General features: G+C 50.9%; 4 protein-coding genes across 5 annotated transcripts; all 4 read left to right on the top strand.

The window, feature by feature from the left end:
- The first annotated feature begins 238 nt into the window (after window positions 1-238).
- Spem1 (spermatid maturation 1) lies at window positions 239-1,432 on the top strand. Its single transcript, XM_057776618.1, has 3 exons — window positions 239-382; window positions 473-530; window positions 699-1,432. Exons 1-3 carry the CDS (start codon window positions 239-241, stop codon window positions 1,430-1,432), a joined length of 936 nt encoding a protein of 311 aa, XP_057632601.1.
- Window positions 1,433-3,929: 2,497 nt separating this feature from the next.
- Window positions 3,930-5,694, top strand: Spem2 (SPEM family member 2). 2 transcript variants are annotated; one of them, XM_057773352.1, is made up of 3 exons: window positions 3,930-4,067; window positions 4,199-4,256; window positions 4,376-5,694. In XM_057773352.1, the coding sequence occupies exons 1-3, from the start codon at window positions 3,930-3,932 to the stop codon at window positions 5,692-5,694; spliced, it is 1,515 nt and encodes a 504-aa protein (XP_057629335.1). The 2 variants fall into 2 exon arrangements, with proteins under 2 accessions (XP_057629335.1, XP_057629334.1); XM_057773351.1 differs by having other exon boundaries at window positions 4,373-5,694.
- Window positions 5,695-7,306: 1,612 nt separating this feature from the next.
- Spem3 (SPEM family member 3) lies at window positions 7,307-11,675 on the top strand. The gene is made up of 4 exons (XM_057776970.1): window positions 7,307-7,444; window positions 7,808-7,873; window positions 8,019-9,930; window positions 10,111-11,675. Exons 1-4 carry the CDS (start codon window positions 7,307-7,309, stop codon window positions 11,673-11,675), a joined length of 3,681 nt encoding a protein of 1,226 aa, XP_057632953.1.
- A 6,352-nt stretch (window positions 11,676-18,027) lies between these two features.
- Window positions 18,028-20,095, top strand: Tmem102 (transmembrane protein 102). The gene is made up of 2 exons (XM_057775898.1): window positions 18,028-18,672; window positions 18,774-20,095. The coding sequence occupies exons 1-2, from the start codon at window positions 18,459-18,461 to the stop codon at window positions 20,081-20,083; spliced, it is 1,524 nt and encodes a 507-aa protein (XP_057631881.1). The 5' UTR covers window positions 18,028-18,458; the 3' UTR covers window positions 20,084-20,095.
- Window positions 20,096-20,358: the final 263 nt, after the last annotated feature.

Here is a 20,358-nt window from a genome sequence, read left to right as displayed (position 1 = left end):
GCCAGCCCTGGGCTAAGGTCGGAGAGCCAGCCCTGGGCCTAGGTCGGAGAGCCAGCCCTGAGCCAAGGTCGGAGAGCCAGCCCTGGGCCTAGCGCCTTGAGTAGCATCTTGACACATTGTGAGGGAAAGCCTCAGCATCATTGTGACCCGGTCACTCTCAGGGTCAGGCTGGCAGGCCAGTGGGCACTAGGGTTAGTAGACTGGGGTCCTAAGGGCCCTGGTGGCCCTAGGGACCGCCATGGCCATGGCTGAGAGGCCGCGGCCTGAGTGGGCCTCATATCAAAACCCCAACACCAACAACTGCCAGGACATGGGAAATTCCATCCTCCTGCTGCTGGGTCTCATCATCTGTATCAACATCGGCATCAACCTGGTGACCCTGGTCAGGGGTGGAGGGTGTGCATGGGGGTGGATGGGAGGCAGGCCTGGTTACGAGAACCTACTCGTGGTCACCATGTCCTCCTATACCTAGCTCTGGGGCCGTCTCCGCATCATCCTACACCAAATGTTCCATATCATTTGTGAGAAAGGTAAGGACAGCTGGGTTTGGGGCCTCTGAGCAGCAGAAACCAGGCTTCTCTCCTACCTGACCCTAAGCGGCTCCTTATGACTGAAGGGCGGCTTCTCTCTCAAAGCCCCACCCTCCCTCTCTGTAGAAGCCAGTCTCTCCAACAGCCTCACCTTTCCCCAATTCACAGAAACTACTAAATTATCCTCACCTGGGAGGCAGACCCAGCATTCAAGGAAGCAGACCTACCCTGAAGTCCATCTTCGATGTACTATGGACCCTGTGAAAATGACCGTGACCCCGCCACCAACTCGTCGTCACCGCCGTAGGGCCTCTCCATCTCGCCGTGCCTGCCGCCCAGCACCTTGGGTCTCTGACGCTGACGATGAGAAGCCTCCGCATCAGCACCAGGAAATCTGCTCCCACCACTGGGATGGTCCTAAGGACTGGGAAGGTTTCCAACCCGTGCAGGAGATCTGGGATCCTTGGACTCAGGATGCTCTAGAGCAGCCTCCCCAGACCATCCGCTTCCAGGCACCAGTAGAGGGAAGGCCTCTCAAAAGAGAGGTCCAGTCAGAGCAGGGCCTAGAGGCCTATGTGTATACTGTGAACCCCCCACCTCCCAACCCAGAGGCGCTGAGCCATAAAAACAATGGGGTGGGGCTGGGGACAGGTGCCGAGGGTGAACAAGGACAGTGCCAGCCTCCCTCACCACCCTTCCTGGGTCCAGCAAACATCCCTGAGATACCCCAGCGCCATTCTTCAGGCCGAATAGTGTATGATGCCCGAGATGTGAGGCGCCGGCTCCGAGAACTGACCCGGGAGGTGGAGGCTTTGTCTCATTGTTACCCCTTGGTTTCTGGGTCCAGCACAGCTGAGGGGACAAGCCAGGATTGGGTGTATCGTTCCCTGAAGGGAAGATGACTGGGGGAAAAATAAAAAGGAGAGAAGAGGTGGTTTATGGTGGTCTGAGGGGCGGGTCTTCACAGTGCCCAGAATCCCTGGTTGCTAAGAGAATGACCTCCCTTGAAATAGCCTAAAGAGCCCTGGGAACCCTTGTCAACTTATTGCCTTCATAGGCCCTGTCCTGAGCCCTTCTCAAGGGCCTTCTTGACTCCAAGGCTCCCAACTGGCCTCTGCCCTGTTTTCTTTAGTGCCCAGAGAAGCCACCAAATCCAGCCAGATCCAAAGGCAGTTCTGAACTAGAGAAAAGGCCTCAGATCCCATGGCCCTAGCTGAGGTCTAGGGAGCCCAGGTTTAGGCTACAGATCCAGCAGAAGCAGGGGTCCCTCCAATGCTCTAGTTTCCTTGGGCAAGGGAGGGTCTAGGCTCTTACAACCCCCCAGGCAGAACCTGGAAATCCTGCGACCCTCGAGAATAGCTTTAGAAGCGGGAGGTGAAATGCCAGGGATACTCTCAAGAGACACCATCTCATCTCTTAGCCTTCTGTGGTTTTATGCCTCTCCATGTCACAAAGTAAAGATGGAGGCTCAAGTCACCAAGAAACCTGCTTGTGGCCACAGATACTTAGGGTTTTCTATCCCATCTTCCCCATTCCTGCTGGTGGATAAATTCCCATTGCCAATGAATCAGCCTACATTTTACCATGTGACCACTTCTGAATATTCCATCCACTGGACCAAAGAGAAAATGAACCCTGCCCTGCTCCCAGATGGCTGAGATTCTCCTATGCATGTGGACACAATCTTGGGAACAAGAAACCATGCGAGCCCAGGCTGGAGGGGATGGACATCCTGGAATATGAGCATATTTTCTGTGAGTCACCTGTTTTCTGTTTGCATCCAACTGGAGCTACTGAAGTTCAGTGGTAGCACAAGGCTGTAATCCCGGTTCTCAGGAGGCTGAGGCAGGAGGATAACTGCAAGTTCAAAGCTAGACAGGTTTACATACCCAGGTGTAGGCTAGATGGGGCTACAATAGCAAGATGCCATATCAGCAAAACAAAAAAACTCCAAGCAAAATGTTATTATTTCCAGTTAATTTTATTCTGTGGGGACACAGTAAGCATGCGCTGTGTATTCGGAGACCATAGAAAACACCTTTCCTCCATTTCTGCTGAAAAGTATGCTGTATAAAACATTCTTGGCAGGTGGAAGCAGGAATATCCTTAACTACGGAGATTGCCAAGGTCACCCTTGCTTACACACGACCCTGTCTCAAAACAACACAGAAAATGATTTGTTGGCAGGGTGTAGATGGTACATGCCTGTAATCCCAGCACTCTGGAGGCAAAGGCAGGATGCTTCTTACAAGTTCAAAGCCCATTAGATCTTAAGTTCCAGACCAGGGAGGATTACATAAGACCCTATTTTATCTTTTTGAGACAGGGTCCTTGGCTGGCCTGGAAGTCACTGGAAGGTGGTCTAGAACTTAAAGAATCTGCCCTGTCTCTGCCTCTGGAGTGCTAGGGTTAATGGCATGTGCCACGCCATACCTGGCCCTCTTTTTTTTTTTTTTTTTAGACTTTTATTTTTTTTAATTAGATGTCTATATGAGGGCAGGTGTGTGCACTTGAGTGCAGTTGCCAGTGTAGTCCAGAAGAGGGCGTTCGATCCTCTGGAACCAAAGTTCTAAGTACTTGTGAGCCACCCAACCTGGGTAGTGGGAACTGAACTTGGGTCCTCTGCAAGAGCAGTATGCCCGCTGAACTGCTGAGCCATCTCTATCTCTTGCTAGATTTTATCATTAAAACAAACAAAAACCCCACACTTGCAGTCAGGGTGCTACTTTCATAGATAAATGACTGTTAACCTAGTTTACATGAAAGACTGTTCCTCATATCAACAGTTACATCTATTTTATGCTTTGTTAACTTTGTGAACTGTTTAATGTTTTTTTAGAACTGAGTAAACATGTCTGGAAGTACACGGAAGTACTTCACTAACGTGTGTGGTCTGTGTGTGTGTGTGTGTGTGTGTGATTGAGATGGCATCACTAGCTCCAGCATGGCCTGGAACTAGACCTTGCCTCAGCCACTCCAGCAACCAGGACTGACAGCCCTCTCAACCCAGGCATGAACTGGGACATATCAACAGGCTACGTATGCTGCCATGTCTCAGAAGAGACATGGATATCTTGGCCCTGTGAAGACTGTCTCATGACTGTAGCTACCATACTTTCTGATCAGAAGCCAGATGTGGGGTGAAGAGTGGAGGTGGAGCAGACTGACCTCAAGTGCATCAAGTTCTATCAGACGGAGGGCAAGGATAAGCATTGTCATATATGGAGTCAGATCAATGAATAAAAGAGCTTCTGTCTCTCCATTATGACTCTAACCTGCCTCATTATGACCTGGCTCCCTCTCCCAGATAGTAAGCATCTCTCGGTACTGGCATGAATACAGTGTGGGTTGGGCTGGGTGGGGGGGTAGTGGCCCAGGTGGCCTTCGGACCCCCCCACCATGGAAAACCAGCTGTGGCAGGGCACATTGGGGTGCTGCAATCAATACCAAGAAAGCTCCCAGGATGCTGAGGACATCCTATTCCTGCTGCTGGGTCTCATCATTCTTGTCAACATCAGCATCAACGTGACAACTGTGGTCAGTGATTACTGGGGCTCACCCATAGGGATGAAGAAAGCTGACTTCGCTTGCAGAAATGGGGGGGATTGTTAGGAATGGAGATGGTATTAGAAAGCTGGTCTTCATTCCCATCTCCCCACCAACCCCAGGTGTGGCATGGGATCCAGAATGCCTTAGACAAGATGATCTGTTGGATGTGTGAGAGAAGTAAGTGTGCTAGACCACAGTGACACACACACACACACACACACACACACACACAGAGATCCTAAAAATCAGGACCTACTGTTCTTAACCCTGAACTTTTTGGCTCTTGTCTGTAGCAGATGAAGTCCAGGCTACCGAATGTGCCCCCACAGAGCCCCCAGCCAACGTCCAGGACGTCCACATCCATTGTGTCCTGGACCCTGTACAAGTGAAGATGGCACAACCCACACACTGCTCCTCTTCCTCCTACCACTATCTCCGTCAGCGCTATAGCAGCAGGCGCCGCCGCAGGCGCTGCCGCAGTCGCCGTCACCAGCAGGGCAGCCACAACCGCTACCCACAGGGCCTCCACAGCCACCAGCAGAGGTTTCCAAACAACAGGCAGCTCGCCCGTGGCTGCCCACCCTTCCGTAAACAACCTCAAAGCCACAAGTCGTCACAGCCGAGGCCACTGCCCTTTTTTGACCTGGAAGACCGGGATTCCCTTCCGGAGGATGACCAGTCCTGTCCGCATCCCAAACACCCGCACAGGGGCTGGCGAGGTTTTTACAAGCCAATAGGTCGGGCCTCCAATGTGGGACTGTGGGGCCGCCAGGGCGGAATCCTGGCCAGCCTCCCGCTACCCTCTCTCTACCTGTCACCAGAGCTGCGCCGCTTGCCCAAGCGGGTAGAAGCCAAGTCAGAACTGAGGCTACAGGCTTTCGGTCCCCGTTACTCACAGTCCCGGATTTGGGGTAACGTGGAAGCTGAGCAGTGGGCCTCCTCGCCACCACCTGCCCGCCGGCTGCTTCCTAGTCCCTCCTGGGTCACTGTGGGCTACAGCCCTTTCCCTTCAAGGGGGCACATACCGCCTGATGCCTGGGATCAGCGGCGGCGTGGGGTAGAAGACTCTGAGGCACCACCGGCCTTTGCATGCAGGAACTCCAGGCCAGAGGCCCAGGGGTACCGGGAGCACAACTCCCCACAGGCCCACCGGCAGAACTTCCCTAGCTATACTCACAGCCAACCCACCTACAGCCCACCCCAGTCCTTAGGACACATGGGTTACAGCTCCAGGGAATCTCATGAAGTCCGCAGGCGGGCAGCTGACTGGACTGAGGTTTTCCCCTCGAGGCATCCTCTGACCACTTCCACCTCCCTCACGGTATTGGGCGAGGCTTCATACAAAAGGGCTCCAGCTGCTGGCTCGGGCTTGACGATGCCTCACTCCTCCCAGCCCTTGCCTGAAGTGCACGCTTCCGATCCAGCCCCACCTCCAACCACCTTTGTTCCGCTCAGTCGGAATCCAGGTGGCAATGCCAACTACCAGGTGTATGACAGCCTGGAGCTGAAGAGGCAGGTGCAGGAGAGCAGAGGGCGGGCCAGCTCCCTGCCACCACCTTCCACCTCAGCTTCAAGGCCCTCTCTGCACAGAAGTCGGACAGGGAAATTTAACTGACCAGCAGGTGAACGCCGGCAGCGGAGCGGGGCATGGAGAAAGGAATAAAGAGGAGTCGGGAAACCCTTGTCATCTGTGGTTTGGAAATAGCTCTTCTCTCATCAGCCAGGGATTCCTGTTAAAGGAAGGCAGTCTCCTGTAGCTCAAGGGGCCATAATCCTGCCAGTGGGCCCCTCTTGGTCCTGTCTGCAAAGTCTTAAGCTATAAACTGCGAAGCCCAGGTCTTCAGAGCTCCCACTGGGGTTTAGCTCTTCTGCTTCCCAAAAGAGACAGACTCAGTTCTGCTCAAGAAACTGGGCGGAGGTGGCACATGCCTTTAATGCCAGCACTCGGGAGGCAGAGGCGGGCAGATCTCTGTGAGTTCAAGGCCAGCCTGGTCTACAAGAGCTAGTTCCAGGACAGCCTCCAAAGCTACAGAGAAACCCTGTCTAAAAAAAAAAAAAAAAAAAAAAAAAACAGCAATAATAATAAAAGGATGAAAGTGGGACCAGGGCTTGGTAAAGGTGGCTCTTTGGTTGAGTACTTGCCACTTTTGCAGAGGACCTGGATTCAGTGTCCAGCGCCCATGTGTGACTCACAACCATTTGTAATTCCAGTTCCAGGGAGATCCAATGTCCTCTTCTGACCTCCATGTATACCAGGCAAAATGTGACACACACATATACAGTCAAAACACTCATATACATAAAATTGGGGGGAGGGAAGGGAGAAAAAGAGACTGAGGTCAGACATCTGACAGATAAAATCTGGGCTGGAGAGATGGTTCAGTGGTTTAAGAGTTCTGGCTGCTCTTCCAGAGGTCCTGGGTTCAATTCTCAGCACTCATATGGCAGTTCATAACTGTCTAACTCCTGTTCCAGGGGATCCAACATCCTCATACAGACATACATGCAGGCAAAACACTGATGTATACCAAATTAAAAAAATAAAAAATAGGGGCTGGAGAGATGGCTCAGTGGTTAAGAGCATTGCCTGCTCTTCCAAAGGTCCTGAGTTCAATTCCCAGCATCCACATGGTGCCTCACAACCATCTGTAATGATGTATGGTGCCCTCTTCTGGCCTGCAGACATACACACAGACAGAATATTGTATACATAATAAATAAATAAATATTTAAAAAAATAAAAAATAAAAAAATCAAGCGTGAGGCCAAGTTCAGGAAGACGACCAAGGCTCTAAACTCAGCCCGGGCTTCCCAGTCTTGAGCAACCAACCATAAGAAGATGACCAAGGCTCTAGACTCAGTCAGGGCTTCCCAGTCTTGAGCGACCAAGCACAGGAAGATGACCAAGGCTCTAGATTCAGCCAGGGCTTCCCAGTCTTGAGCGACCAAGGGCTGAGACTCTGGGCTTTCTACTGCAGGAGTGATGACCTCAGCTCGCTGTGGGGGGATAGTTGATAAAACGGAGGGGTGCTGCCTGCCTATAGGTTTAGGTTGCTAGGACCTGGTTACTAGGGAGCTTCATCTTGGACCCTTCTCTTCCACCATCCCATTGTGATCCCAATCACCTGCTCCATTATGATGCAGGCCTTCTCCCCTCCCCCACTAGGGAAGTCTGCTTCCTAGTATGTGGGGGCCATGGGGCCCAGGTAGTCCTAGGACCCCAGGTCATGGGTGAACAAGTCTACCACGGAGCCCAGCCATGCTCTGGCACCAATCTCAGGAGATGCCAGGATTTAGGAGATTCAATTCTGCTGATTCTGGGCAGCTTCATCTTGCTCAACGTGGGAATCAATGTGGTGACTCTGGTCAGGCATCAGGTGGAGGGGGCAGGGTCTGGGCATCAGGGTGGAGGGGGCAGGGTCTGGGCATCAGGGTGGAGGGGCAGGGTCTGGGCATCAGGGTGGAGGGGCAGGGTCTGGGCAGCAGGTGGAGGGGGCTCTAGGCTTTCTATCACTATGTGGCACGATTTGAATTCCAAACTTAAGGATTAAGGTCTCCTTGCCTCAGTCTCCTGAGTACTGTCATTACAGGTGTGTGCCACCATGCTTAGCCTGAGATCTGGGGTGTTCGAGGGGCTAAAGTGGAAGGGCTGCTAGGATACGGTCAGACAAATGTCAGCCTTCGGGGCTCGCCTCACTTCTGGGCTCTCCTTCCTCTGCTTCCCTCAGCTCTGGAAGCATCTGAAGAACTCACTGCGGATTCTTTTCCATCACTTTTTCCCCAAAGGTGAGTGGGTGCCTACGTTGTCTCCCGGGTATGTGGCTTGTTCCCTTTGCCCCAGTCCCGGTTCCCACCGGGCACCTGTCTTTCCCTGCAGACAAACTAGCCGCTGGTCTGAGCAGCCGCCCCATGTACATGCGCTGCATCACGGACCCCAAGAACCTGTGCTCAAAGATGTCTTCCCGATTTCATCGCCCCAATTTCCTCCTGGGGCATCTCAGTCACTTTGACTCTTGGATACCAGACACAAATGACGAGAACGTTTCTAGGTGCTGCTGGATGCCACCCCAGTGTGGACATGGCAGAGCTCCTACAGAAGATCCGTGGGAACTGTGGAAAGAGGAACTGATGGGCGCTGGGGAAGCCCCTCAGGCCACAGTCATGAAGACTCAGGCGTCTTTGTTTTTCAGGTCAGAGGTTTCTCCCCAGATTCCAAAGATATGCCAGCTGAACACGAACATACTTCCACCTTCCTCACCCCAGGAGAACAAGACTAAGTCAGATGACAGCCCACCCCACACTCTGGCCCAGGCTCTAACCTCTTCCTCAACCAACTCTCAACAGCTCCCCTCCACTCAGTCCCAGACTCAGCCTTCAGAACGCACTCAGTCAAGGGCACAGGGCCTTGAGTATACCTCAGCCCAAACCCCACCAGCCCACGTGCCAGATTTTACCTCAGCTCCTATCCCAACCCTCAGTGAAGGCCCAATGCCAGCCAAGGCTTTACCCCCAGCCCCCACCCTGTCCTATCCCCAAGTCCAGGCCCCAACCCATAGTCAAACCCATACCTTCGATCAGGCCCAGTCCCAGAGCCTGCCCCCTATCACACTCCAGGGGCCAGCCCACAACCCTGAGCAAACCTCAGCCCACACATCACCTCAACTCCCAATCCAGGCTCCTGCTGATGCTTCCTTCCAATCCCAAGGCCATGACCCAGTCCAAATTCTAGTACACACCTTGACCCACCCCCACACTGAAGGACCTGAGCAAACATCTTCAGCCTCAGCGCATGGGCCATCCCATTCCCTACTTCCCTCATGTGCCCATGCCCCAGTGCCTAGCCCAACCTCTGCCCCACCCCCTTGTGGTCTGGCCCCTGTCCCAGCCTGTGCCCCAGATCCTGCTCTAGCGCTGTCCATGACCATGACGACTTCCCAAGCCTCTGCTCAAGTCCCTGTCACCACCTCTACCCCTACCCTACCTCCCGTTCCTTCTATGCTGACTTCCTTTTACCCCCACCTCTCCACTGGCCATACGGTTTATGATGCTCGCCGAGTAAAGCAGAACGTCTCCTGTAAGTACAGCTCCCAAAGCTCGAGGTGTTTCAGGAAGGACTTGAACATCTCCAGGCCCCACGAAGTGAAGGGTCTGGTAAATTCTGGCACTGCTGAACAAGCACAAAAGCAACATGGGGAAGACAGTGCTGAGCCTCCCACCGGCTCTATACTTGGTTACATGGAGTTGGGGAACATGGAATGGAAGATCTCAGATAATGCCAAAGATAAGTTCTCCCAGCCCAAGACCTTCCCTTTCTGCAGCTTTCATCCTTGCTGTTCTGAGAGCCAAGACAGAGACTCCCAGGCGCCAGTCCACCCCAAGTTCCTGGTCTGCACACAGGACATCACTCCTGCTAAGCCTTGTTTTCATTCTCCAAGCACTGCTCAGTACAAACTGCCCCCCGCGCCCCCACCGTGCACTCTTGCTCTGCCCCTTGTTTCTCCCAGAACGTTTGTGCTTCCTCAATCTACCCTTCAGAAGCCCCCCAACCTAGCCCAAACCCCTGCCTTTCTCTCAAACTCCAAGTCTCCTCAGGCTGCTCACTTCTCTATCCCTCCTCAGTTCTCCACTATTTCTCAAACTTTAGTCCAACCCCTAAACCCTGAGAATCAGAACTTTAACCAAGACTTTGGCCTTCAAACAACCCCAACCCTTGTCAACGATTCTGGAGTTCCCAGGAACTCAAGTCTTACCCAAGATCCAGGACTCCAGAAGAACCCAAGCCTTAACAAAGATCCAGGACTCCAGAAGAATCCAAGCCTTAACAAAGATCCAGGACTCCAGAAGAACCCAAGCCTTAACAAAGATTCAGGACTCCAGAAGAACCCAAGCCTTAACAAAGATCCAGGACTCCAGAAGAACCCAATCTTTGCCCCAAATCCAGAACACCAGAAGAACCCAGGCCTTGCCTCAAATCCAGGAATCCAGAAGAACCCAGATCTTGCCCCAAATTCAGGACTCCAGAAGAACCCAGGCCTTTTCCCAAATCCAGGAATCCAGAAGAACCCAGCCTTTGCCCAAAATCCAGAACACCAGAAGAACCCAGGCCTTGCCCCAAATCCATGCCTCCACAAGAACTCAGGTTACTATAAGCTTCCAGGCTGTGTTCAAGAGTCTTACCTCTGCATGAATCCAAGCAATTCCCAAGATGCTTGCCTTCAAAAGAATCTAGCTATCACTCAAGATTTCGGCCTAAGGAGTTCAGATGCTGGTATTCTTAGGAACTTAGCTTTCCTGCAGCCTTCCAGCCTCCACAGGAATATAATATTCAATCAAACATCTGGTCCGAGGACTTTGAGTTTTATGCAAGACTCTGTCATCTACAGAAATGTTGCATTAAACCAAGACACTGTAATCAACAAAAATAAAGATGTCTCCCTAGTAACTGACCAAAAGAGGCCAGACCCCCTTCAAGATTCTGGAGGTAACAATGGTTTAGGAAATGTACAATATCCAGGAGTCTGCAGGAGTGTAAACCTGACTCAAGACACTAGACCACAGAAGATCCCGAGCCATACCCAAGATCCTGAAATTAATAAAAACTCTGGACTTACCCAAGAATCTAGTTCCCCCAAGAGCCCAGGTCTTGTCCAAACCTCTTGCCTCCATAAGAGCTCGGGTCTCACACAAGACTCAGGAGACAACAAGAATTTAAGCCTTACCCAGGCTCCTGGAATCTACAGAGTCCCAGCTCTAAACCAAGACACTGGCTCCCACAACAGTCTTGGCCTAATCAATGTCACCACAGCAGAAAAACGATCAGACCTTAACCAAGATGTTGGCGTTTACAGTTCAGAATACGGCCAAGATCCTAACCTTCAGGAGTACCCAGCAATTGATCAAGATTCTGGCTGTCAGCAGGACCCAGCACTTGGTCAAGGCTCTGGCTTCAAGACTCCAGGCCTTACCCAGAGAGCTGGCCTCTGTAAGGACTCAGGCCTTATTCCAGACTCTGGCCTCAACAAAAAAACAAGCTTTGCTCCAGGTACTGATTCTGCCCAAGTCTTGGGCCCATTTCAAACACTAAAACTGACATCTTCCCCAGTGGAATCCCTTGAAGGTAAGGTGACTTCTCAGAAGGACAACACAGAGCAGCATGTGTCCTGCACTTCTGTCCCAGTCAACCAAAGCTCCTGCCCTTCCAAGGACCAAGTGCTCTCCCCTGACCTGAAAACTTTTTCAGAGGTCCCTGTCCTGATTGAGCTACAGCCTCCCTCCCGACAGCTAGACAGCCAAGACTGGGTATACCACACAGTAGACACAGCTGTTTCGACCTGCCAGAAGTATCGCCAGATGTCTGTACCTCCCCAACTAGGCCGGAAGTCCCATTGCCCTGGACCAGGCACCCGGACAGGTCACGTGGTCTTTGATGCCCGCCAGAAACAATTAGTAACTAGCAGGGAAAAGTGCGAAGCTCTGTCTCCCAGGCGCCCTCGTCCAGAAGCACCCCAAAACTCAGAGGCGACCCAGAAGGAATGGGGATATCAAAATGTGATGAGGACCTTGGACAATGAGGGGGCAAATACACATCAGAAATAAAGAGGCAAGAGAAACATTCTGTGGTTGTTTGAGGCTCTCCATCCCAGCGCTACCACTTCCATGGGCCGTCCTCATCTTAGAGACACAGATCGCTTGACTCTTCTTCCTCCATAGCTCCATAGTCAAGCCCGTTGTCTTCCAGGCTCAAGAGCTGTGTGTCAGGAACAAAGATAGTAGCCACTATTCAAATGTAACTGTTAGGATGTCAATTAAAATTCAAAATTCTCACCAAGTGTTATGTTGCACACCTGTAATCCCAACACTTGGTGAATGGAGGCAGGAAGTTTAGGAGTTCAAAGAAACCTGCAGCTATATAATGACGTCAAGATCAACATGGGTTACTTGAAATCCTGTCTCAAAAATTTAAAAAAAAAAAGATTCTGAGAGGACTGGAGAGACAGCCATCTGTAATTCCCAGCATTCTCCTGGTGGTTCGCAGTAGTCTGTAACTCCAGTTCCAGGGCCTCAATGCCATCTCATCATCTGGTCTCTGTGAGCACTGCACACATGGTACACAGATATATATGCAGACAATTACCCACACATAAAAAATTGAATTTAAGCTGGGCATAGCGGTGAATGCCTTTAATCCCAGCACTCAGGAGGCAGAGGCAGGTGGATCTCCGTGGGTTCAAGACCAGCCTGGTCTACACGGCTACATGGACTCAGTCTCAAAAAAAAAAAAAAAAAAAAAAAAAAAAAAAAATATATATATATATATATATATATATATATATATATAAATGAGCTGAGTAGGGTGTGCACGCCTGTAAGATCAGAATGCAAAAGACCGAGGCAAGGTTATTTCCAGGTTGAGCCCACACAGAACAACATAGCAAGAGCCTGTGGCAAAAGATAAAAACAATTCCCATTCTCTTCTTCAATGTCTACATTTTTAAGTTCTGACAGCTACAGACTCAGGACATTTCTATCATAGAAAAAAATTTTTTGGCCGGGCGGTGGTGGCGCACGCCTTTAATCCTAGCACTCGGGAGGCAGAGGCAGGCGGATCTCTGTGAGTTCGAGACCAGCCTGGTCTACAAGAGCTAGTTCCAGGACAGGCTCCAAAACCACAGAGAAACCCTGTCTCGAAAAACCAAAAAAAAAAAAAAAATTTTTAATATTTTATTTTATTGGTGTTTTAGCCTATATGTATGTCTGTGTGAGGTTCCTGGGTCCTGGAGTTACAGACAGCTGTGAGCTGCCATGTGGGTGCTGGGACTTGAACCCGGATCCTCTAGGAGAGCAGTCAGTGCTCTTACCCACTGATCCATCTCTCCAGCCCCAGGAAAAAAATTTAAGACAGGTTTTTGCTATGTAATCCAGGCTAGCTATGAACTCATTCTATAGGCTATGCTGGCCTCACAACCATGGACCTGCAACCCATGTAGCCTTAGCGTCGTGAGTGCTGAATTATAGGCATGCATCACCACTATGCCTGGCTTTTTTACAGGAGAAGGGAGGTACTGTCTTCTCTCTCTGTCTCCGTCTCTCTCTCTCTCTCTTACACTCTGTTGTGTAACTTGCCTTTTGACAAGGGTACATAGGAGACAGGGTTTCACAATTTCCCCTGCCAGTTACTGTTTCTGGCGGGAATCAAAGACCACATGACGTATCCGGGTGCCTGGTCCAGGCCAGCAGAGCTTCCAGCTGGTTTTGGGAGGCAAAGACATCTGGTGATACTTCTGACTCACTGATGGTAATACTTCTGATTCGCTAATGGCGATACTTCTGACTTGCTGAAAGGACTGTCCCTATAAGTGCAGGCTGGTCTCAGACTGGAGGCAAACCTCTCCTGCCTCAACTTTCTGAGCATTAGAATTATGGATATGAGCCACCACAGTTGAGGGCTTTTCTTTCTTTTTTTTTTTTAATATATTTATTTATTTATTATGCATACAATATTCTGTCTGTGTGTATGTCTGCAGGCCAGAAGAGGGCACCAGACCTCATTATAGATGGTTGTGAGCCACCATGTGGTTGCCGGGAATTGAACTCAGGACCTTTGGAAGAGCAGGCAATGCTCTTAACCACTGAGCCATCTCTCCAGCCCCTGAGGGCTTTTCTTTAAAGACTGGACCATGGTGGTGTGTGTAACCTCAGAACTTGGAAGGTAGAGGCAGGAGAGTTAGGAGTTCAAGGTCAACCACCACACATAGTAAATTAAAGGACAACCTGACCTTCATGAGATCCTGTCTCAATAAAAAGGAATGGGGTCTGATGAGAGGATTCAGAGGGTCAAGGCACTTGCTGCTAAGCCTGATGTGAGTTTGATCACTGGGTAGAAAGAAATAATCAATTACTATAAGAGGTCCTTTGAGCTCTCCACGCCGTTATGCCATGGTATATCAATGTGCATATGCACAGACACACAAAATAAAAATGTAAGCCGGGCGGTGGTGGCGCACGCCTTTAATCCCAGCACTAGGGAGGCAGAGGCAGGCGGATCTCTGTGAGTTCGAGACCAGCCTGGTCTACAAGAGCTAGTTCCAGGACAGGCTCCAAAACCACAGAGAAACCCTGTCTCGAAAAACCAAAAAATAAAAAAATAAAAATAAATAAATAAAAATGTAATTAGGGAAAAGGGGGAAGCAAGCTGCAGTGGTGGCGCACGCCTTTAATCCCAGCACTAGGGAGGCAGAGGCAGGCGGATCTCTGTGAGTTCGAGGCCAGCCTGGTCTACAGAGTGAGTGCCAGGACAGCCAGGGCTACACAGAGAAGCCCTGTCTCCAAAAAGAAGAAAACAAGGAGAAAAAAAAGAGAAGGAAGGAAGGAAGGAAGGAAGGAAGGAAGAAGGAAAGAAAGAAGGAAACGAGAGAAAGAAAGAGGGAGGATGGCCAGATGGCTGAGTGGGCAAAGCAGTCAGGTCTGATGACTTGAGTTTGATCCCTGGGATATTCATGCTGGAAAGAGAGGACCGATTTCCACAAATCTTTTGACCTCCACACACACTTGAGCATGTGCACACACATGCACATGAACACATATACACACAGGCATGCACACGCACACAGAGAAAGTTTAAAAATAAAAAATAAAAGGGAATTCTATTTTATTAGAAAGTAATGCTTTAGAGTTCTCTTTAAAGAACATTTCATTCATTCCCAATATTTTCATTTATTTACTTTTTGTTTTTTGTTCTTTTTTGAGACAGTGTTTTTCTGTGTAGCCATGGCTGTCCTGGAACTCACTCTATATACCAAGATAGCTTCGAACTCCGATATCCACCTGCTTCTGCCTCCTGAGTGCTGGGACTAAAGGCGTGAGACACCAAATACTTTCTATTACCAATATCTTCAAGGGTTTCAGAAAACTCAGGGAACCTTGTTGGTTTTTAGAGTGATTCAGAAAGATATGTACAAATGCCCTTTGCCTGGTACCCCCAAGCTGTGAGCCCAGCCTTCAGGGGCTGGAGAGAAGGCTCAGCAAATAAGATTACTAGCTATTCTTACAGAGGACCCATGTTCAGTTCCCAGCACCCACACAATGGCTCACAATCGCCCATAAATCCAGTTCCAGGGGATCCAATTCTCTCTTCTGATTTCTGAAGGAACCAGGCAAGCACATGTAGGCAAAAACACCCATACACGAAGCTTGAAAAGATGACTCAGCAGTTAACTAAGGTTCGATTCCTAATGCTTACATGGTGGCTAACCACTATCTGTAACTCCAGTTCCATGGGGTCTGAGGCCATCTTCTGGCTCCAAGAGCTCCAGGCATACAAACGGTACACAGACACACATGCAGGTAAAACAATCACACACAAAAATAAACTGAAAAAAAAAAACAAAAAACAAAAACAAAACCAGTCTTGACTCCTCTTGATCTGGCCTCTAGGGGTCATAGTCAGACAAACAAACCCGTGTCCCTTGCTCCATCCTTCAGTTTCCCTCATTGTGGCTGAAGGGGAAGGGTACCTCCTTGGCAGTGACTTGAAACCCCTAAGTCTGGGCTTCCCAGGTAGGCTCTGATTCCAGGAATTTTGCTTTGTTTTGTTGTTTTGAGACAGAGTTTCTCTTTGTAACAGTCCTGGCTGTCCTGGAACTCACTATGCAGACCAGGTTGGCCTCTAACTCACTGAGATCCACCTGCCTCTGCCTCCAAGGGCTTGGACTAAAGGCTGTGCCACCACCTCCTGGCCTCCAGGAGTTTCTTTACAGACTCCCTCCAACCCCAGCTTTGGGGTGGTGTCTCACTGTTGGCTAGGTTCACCTGGAACTCACACTGCATCGCAGCTGAGTCTCTAGCTCATGGTAGTCCTCCTGCCTCTGTACTGGGATTAAAAATTTGAGCTACCACACATCATTATCCTCTAGCTTTTCAAGACGTTCCAGTTAACAGTCAGAGGCAGATGGCATGTAAGAAGTCCCGGCCTGGGGAGGGGTGGTCTGGTCTGCGAGCCTACTGCATGTTTACTGGTTTACTCCCTGTCCCATTATCACACTCCCAGCCCCGTCCTGTGTGTGTGCTACATTCTGCTCCCTTATTCTGGTCTCTGGGAGCATAGGTTACTGAAAGTAATTTCCTGCCCTAGTTTTTGTGGCCTGAGTTACCATCGCTGGGAGTTTCCTTTTGGACTTCAATTTCTGTCCTAATAGCTTCTATGTCCATGTAGCCTCAGGTTCTCATGTGTTTGCCCTGCCATGATTCTGCATGTCTGGTGTGGGCATTGTTGGTCACAGTCCCCCGCCAGGATTCGGATGTCCTCTTCTGCCTCATCTTGTAGGTTTCCTGCCTTAGTATTAGTATTGATTCAAGGAAGATGTCTTCCCACCAATCCATAGAGCAGTTTTTCAAGCTGTCTCACTCAGCTCTGACTCTGAATGAGTCATATGCATTATTATTATTATTATTTATTTATTTTGTTATTTTTAGACAAGGTCTCACCATGTAGCCCTGGCTGTCTTGGAACTCTCTATGCAACCAGACTGGTCTTGAACTTACAGAGATCCACCTGCCTCTGTGTCCCAAGTGTGTATTAAAGGTGTGTATCACCTCGCTCAGCTTCTTCCTTTTTAAAAATAGAATCTAGCTGGGCAGCAGTGGCACACGCCTTTAACCCCAGCACTTGAGAGGCAGAGGCAGGCGGATCTCTGTGAGTTCAAAGCCAGCCTGATCTACAGAGCAAGTTCAAGAACAGGCTCCAAAGCTACAGAGAGTCTAAATTGCCTAGAGTGGCCTTCAACCTGCCATCCTCCTGTCTCTACCTCCCAAGCCCAGCACAATTTTTCTAAACCATAGTCTCTAAAATGACCAGGAGCCCTTAATCCCAGCCCTTGGGAGGCAGAGGTAGGTGGATCTCTAGGAGTTTAAGGCCAGCCTGGTATACGTAGTTTCAGGTCAGCCACAGCTGTACAGCGAGGCCTTGCCTCAAGTGAATAACCTAAACTAAAATGAAGTCAGAATTTCTTTAAAGAGCTTCATCTAAGAGACCACGGAGCCTCACGAATGGAATGAAGTGTGGGCTCTTCATTATTGTTTACTATTCAAATTCAACCAATTATCCCTCGCCTCCAATTCAGGGACTGTTTATGTAGGATTGATTAGACAGAACAATATGCTGTCGCGAAACAACTTGAGGCTGGGTGTAGTGGCGTGAGCCTGCAAATCCAGCACCAAGGAACCTGAAGCAGGAAACTTGCTAGGAGTTCAGGGTCAGCCTGGACTGCACAGTGATTCTAGGCCATCTTGGGCTACATAACAAGACTTTTTATAAAAGTAAAAAAGAAAAAAAAGAAAAAAGACAAGCATGTAAGCAGGGATCCCTTTCCATTCGAGCTGCGATGCTTATTAAGCATGGTGCTGTCTGCCTTTAATTCCGGAACTTAGAAGACAGAAGATGAGGCAGGCTGAGTTCTATGAGTTGCCTGCTCTACCTAGCGAGTTCCAAGCCATCCAGATCTACACAGTGAAACCCAGTCTCAAAAATAAATTTGAGCCTTTAATCCCAGCACTTGGGAGGCAGAGGCAGGCGGATCTCTGTGAGTTCGAGACCAGCCTGGTCTAGCTCCAGGACAGGCTCCAAAACCACAGAGAAACCCTGTCTCGAAAAACCAAAAAAATAAATAAATAAATAAATAAAAAATAAATAAATAAATTTGAAATTAAATAAAATTGAATGGGGGGGAGGGAAAAAAGAAGAAACTACAGCTTCCAGTAGGCACTACTCTAGCACGGTGGGAAGGGTGTGTAGGTGCGGTTCCCCAACGCACCAGTATTGCCGGGAAACAAACTACAACTCCCAGGGTAGCAACATGCCAGCGGGTGAAAGGCGGGACCGAACTCTCACGGGAGGCGGGACCAGTCCAGAACCTCCCAGACAGCTTCCAGAAAAGGGCGTGGACATGTGGCCATCAGGAAGTTACCTGTAGACTTTTACTGTGCTTTCTGCTCACAACCTTTTGAACTACCCCTTAATCGGAAAGCCGTGGAGCACTTAGCCTCTTCTGAAAAACAGGTAAAGGAAGGTGGAGAAAGGGTGGTGGCACTGGCTGTTGCATTCCCCAGGAGGACCCAAATAGCCATTTTTTACCTGCTGAGTCAGGTGAACCGATTCACCGGGCCGCAACCCGCATCTAAGAAAGGGACGAAGGAGGTAGTCATCTTGTTCTTCTTGAAGACGAAACACGGAACACTTCATCTGCAGGACCCACTTGTGGACTGTCTGTGGCCTTTGCTCCACCTCAGAAGGCAGGGAAAACTGGAGAACATTTGGGCAGCAAAAGAAAGGCCGGACAGGGCTAACTCCGATCTGTTCGCTCTAGCCCCAAACGATAGAGAACCATGGCTTCCACCGTCTGGGGCAGTGCCCCCTGGTGGGGCCCGCCACCCCCAGCCCCAGCCCGGCCGCTCACGGACATTGACTTCTGCTCTGGCGCCCAGCTGCAGGAGCTCACCCAGTTGATTCAGGAGCTGGGTGTTCAGGAGAGCTGGAGCGAAGGGCCCAAGCCTGGAGCTGATCTTCTCCGAGCCAAGGATTTTGTCTTCTCTCTGCTCGGTAAGTAATTCTCAACTGTAGGAATTTGCAAACCCCAACCTCACCATTCCCCACCCCGGCCTTGGACCACGATACCTTCACGATCCCTTTTCTTCCTTTAGGTCTAGTTCACCGCCAGGATCCTCGTTTTCCACCCCAGGCAGAACTCTTGCTGCTTCGCGGTGGAATTCGCGAAGGCTCCCTAGATTTAGGGCATGCCCCCTTAGGTCCCTACGCCCGGGGACCTCATTATGACACCGGCTTTACACTCCTTGTGCCTGTGTTTTCTCTGGGTGGCACTGGGCCTGAGCTGTTACTGGATCTGGAATCCTGTTATGCGTGGCTCCGCCTTCCAGAGCTGATGTACGGAATTTCGGTCCGGGAGACCTGGCAGGATTGCCTAGGACCCCCTGTCCCAGAAGAAAGTGATTTAATTCACCAAACCCATGGCGAAGAGAATCCCACGGAGCAGGAAAGCGCTGTAGACCAGTCACATGACCATGTCCCTGAGCCTGAGCCGCACACATCTGTGGAAAAATCTAGTAACCTTTCAGGGTCCCAATCGCCTTACAATGACATCAATCTTGAAACTTCTAAACCATTGAAAACACTGAGTAGTGACGCCTTGGAAGCCGACGAAAGGCGAGTCCCAAAGCCGTCGGAGGCTCCGAAGGCATGGCCCACATTATGCCCTACCCAAGTGGCTGCATGGTTCTTCGTTAAGCTGACTGAGGTCGCTGAGTCCCTGATCCCGGTCCCGGGCGCCCCGCGGTTAGTTCACGCTGCTCGCCACGCGGGTGTCACTACGGTCCTCCTGGCAACTCCGGAGCCCCCACGCCACCTCCTGCTCTTCGACCTGATCCCGGTGGTGACTGTGACAGGCTGGCCTGACAGCGCTCGGAGCCACTCGTGGGCGGGTCCACTGGCCTCCGAGTCGGCTTCTTTCTACCTAGTGCCGGGCAGCCTCCCGGAGCAGCAGGGCACCCCTGGATGGCAGCTGTGCTTCGCCCGCCAGGAGCTGGCGCTCAAAGCGCGCATCCCCGCGCCGCTGCTTCAAGCACACGCGGCGGCTCAGGCGCTGCTGCGCCCGCTGGTGGCGGGGACCCGGGCCGCCGCGCCCTATCTCCTGCGGACCTTGCTCTACTGGGCGTGCGAGCGGCTCCCGGCGCTCTACCTGGCGCGGCCGGAAAATGCCGGCGCTTGTTGCCTTGGGCTACTGGATGAGCTGAGCCGAGTGCTCGAGGCCGGGACGCTGCCTCATTATTTTTTGAGCGGCCGAAAGCTCTCTACCGGAGATGGCTCCGCTGCCCTGCGCGGGGCATTGGCCCAGCTCCGCGGAGACCCTGCACAGGCCTTGCGTGAGGCGGTGGAGGAAGCCAAGGCTGCCCGCAAAGGGGGCGGTTTAGCGGGCATAGGGGGCGGAACCCATTAAAGATTCTACTCTGACGGACTGCGAAGTGTTTCCTTTGGCGAAAGGGTCGTGGAGGGTCTGCTCCTCCTTCGCAGACAGACTATGTGTCTTGGGTCCAAAGCCTCCTTCCTAAAAAGTCTCCCCCAGTGTTTTGCCCTGCCTGAGGCCCAAGTTCTTTAAATCTGGCCGGCACCCCTCCTATCCCGGTGCTGCCTCCCGAGATGTTTCTCTATTGGAGTCTTTCAGAGTCAACAGCGGACAGGAGTAGCAGCAAAATGCGGGAACTGGCTTTTGGA

Source organism: Chionomys nivalis, chromosome 7 (genome assembly GCF_950005125.1).
Source record: "Chionomys nivalis chromosome 7, mChiNiv1.1, whole genome shotgun sequence".
In the NCBI taxonomy this organism is placed as follows: domain Eukaryota; kingdom Metazoa; phylum Chordata; class Mammalia; order Rodentia; family Cricetidae; genus Chionomys; species Chionomys nivalis.
The sequence above is the reverse complement of the archived record's forward strand: the minus strand, read 5'-3'. Positions and strand labels throughout refer to the sequence as shown.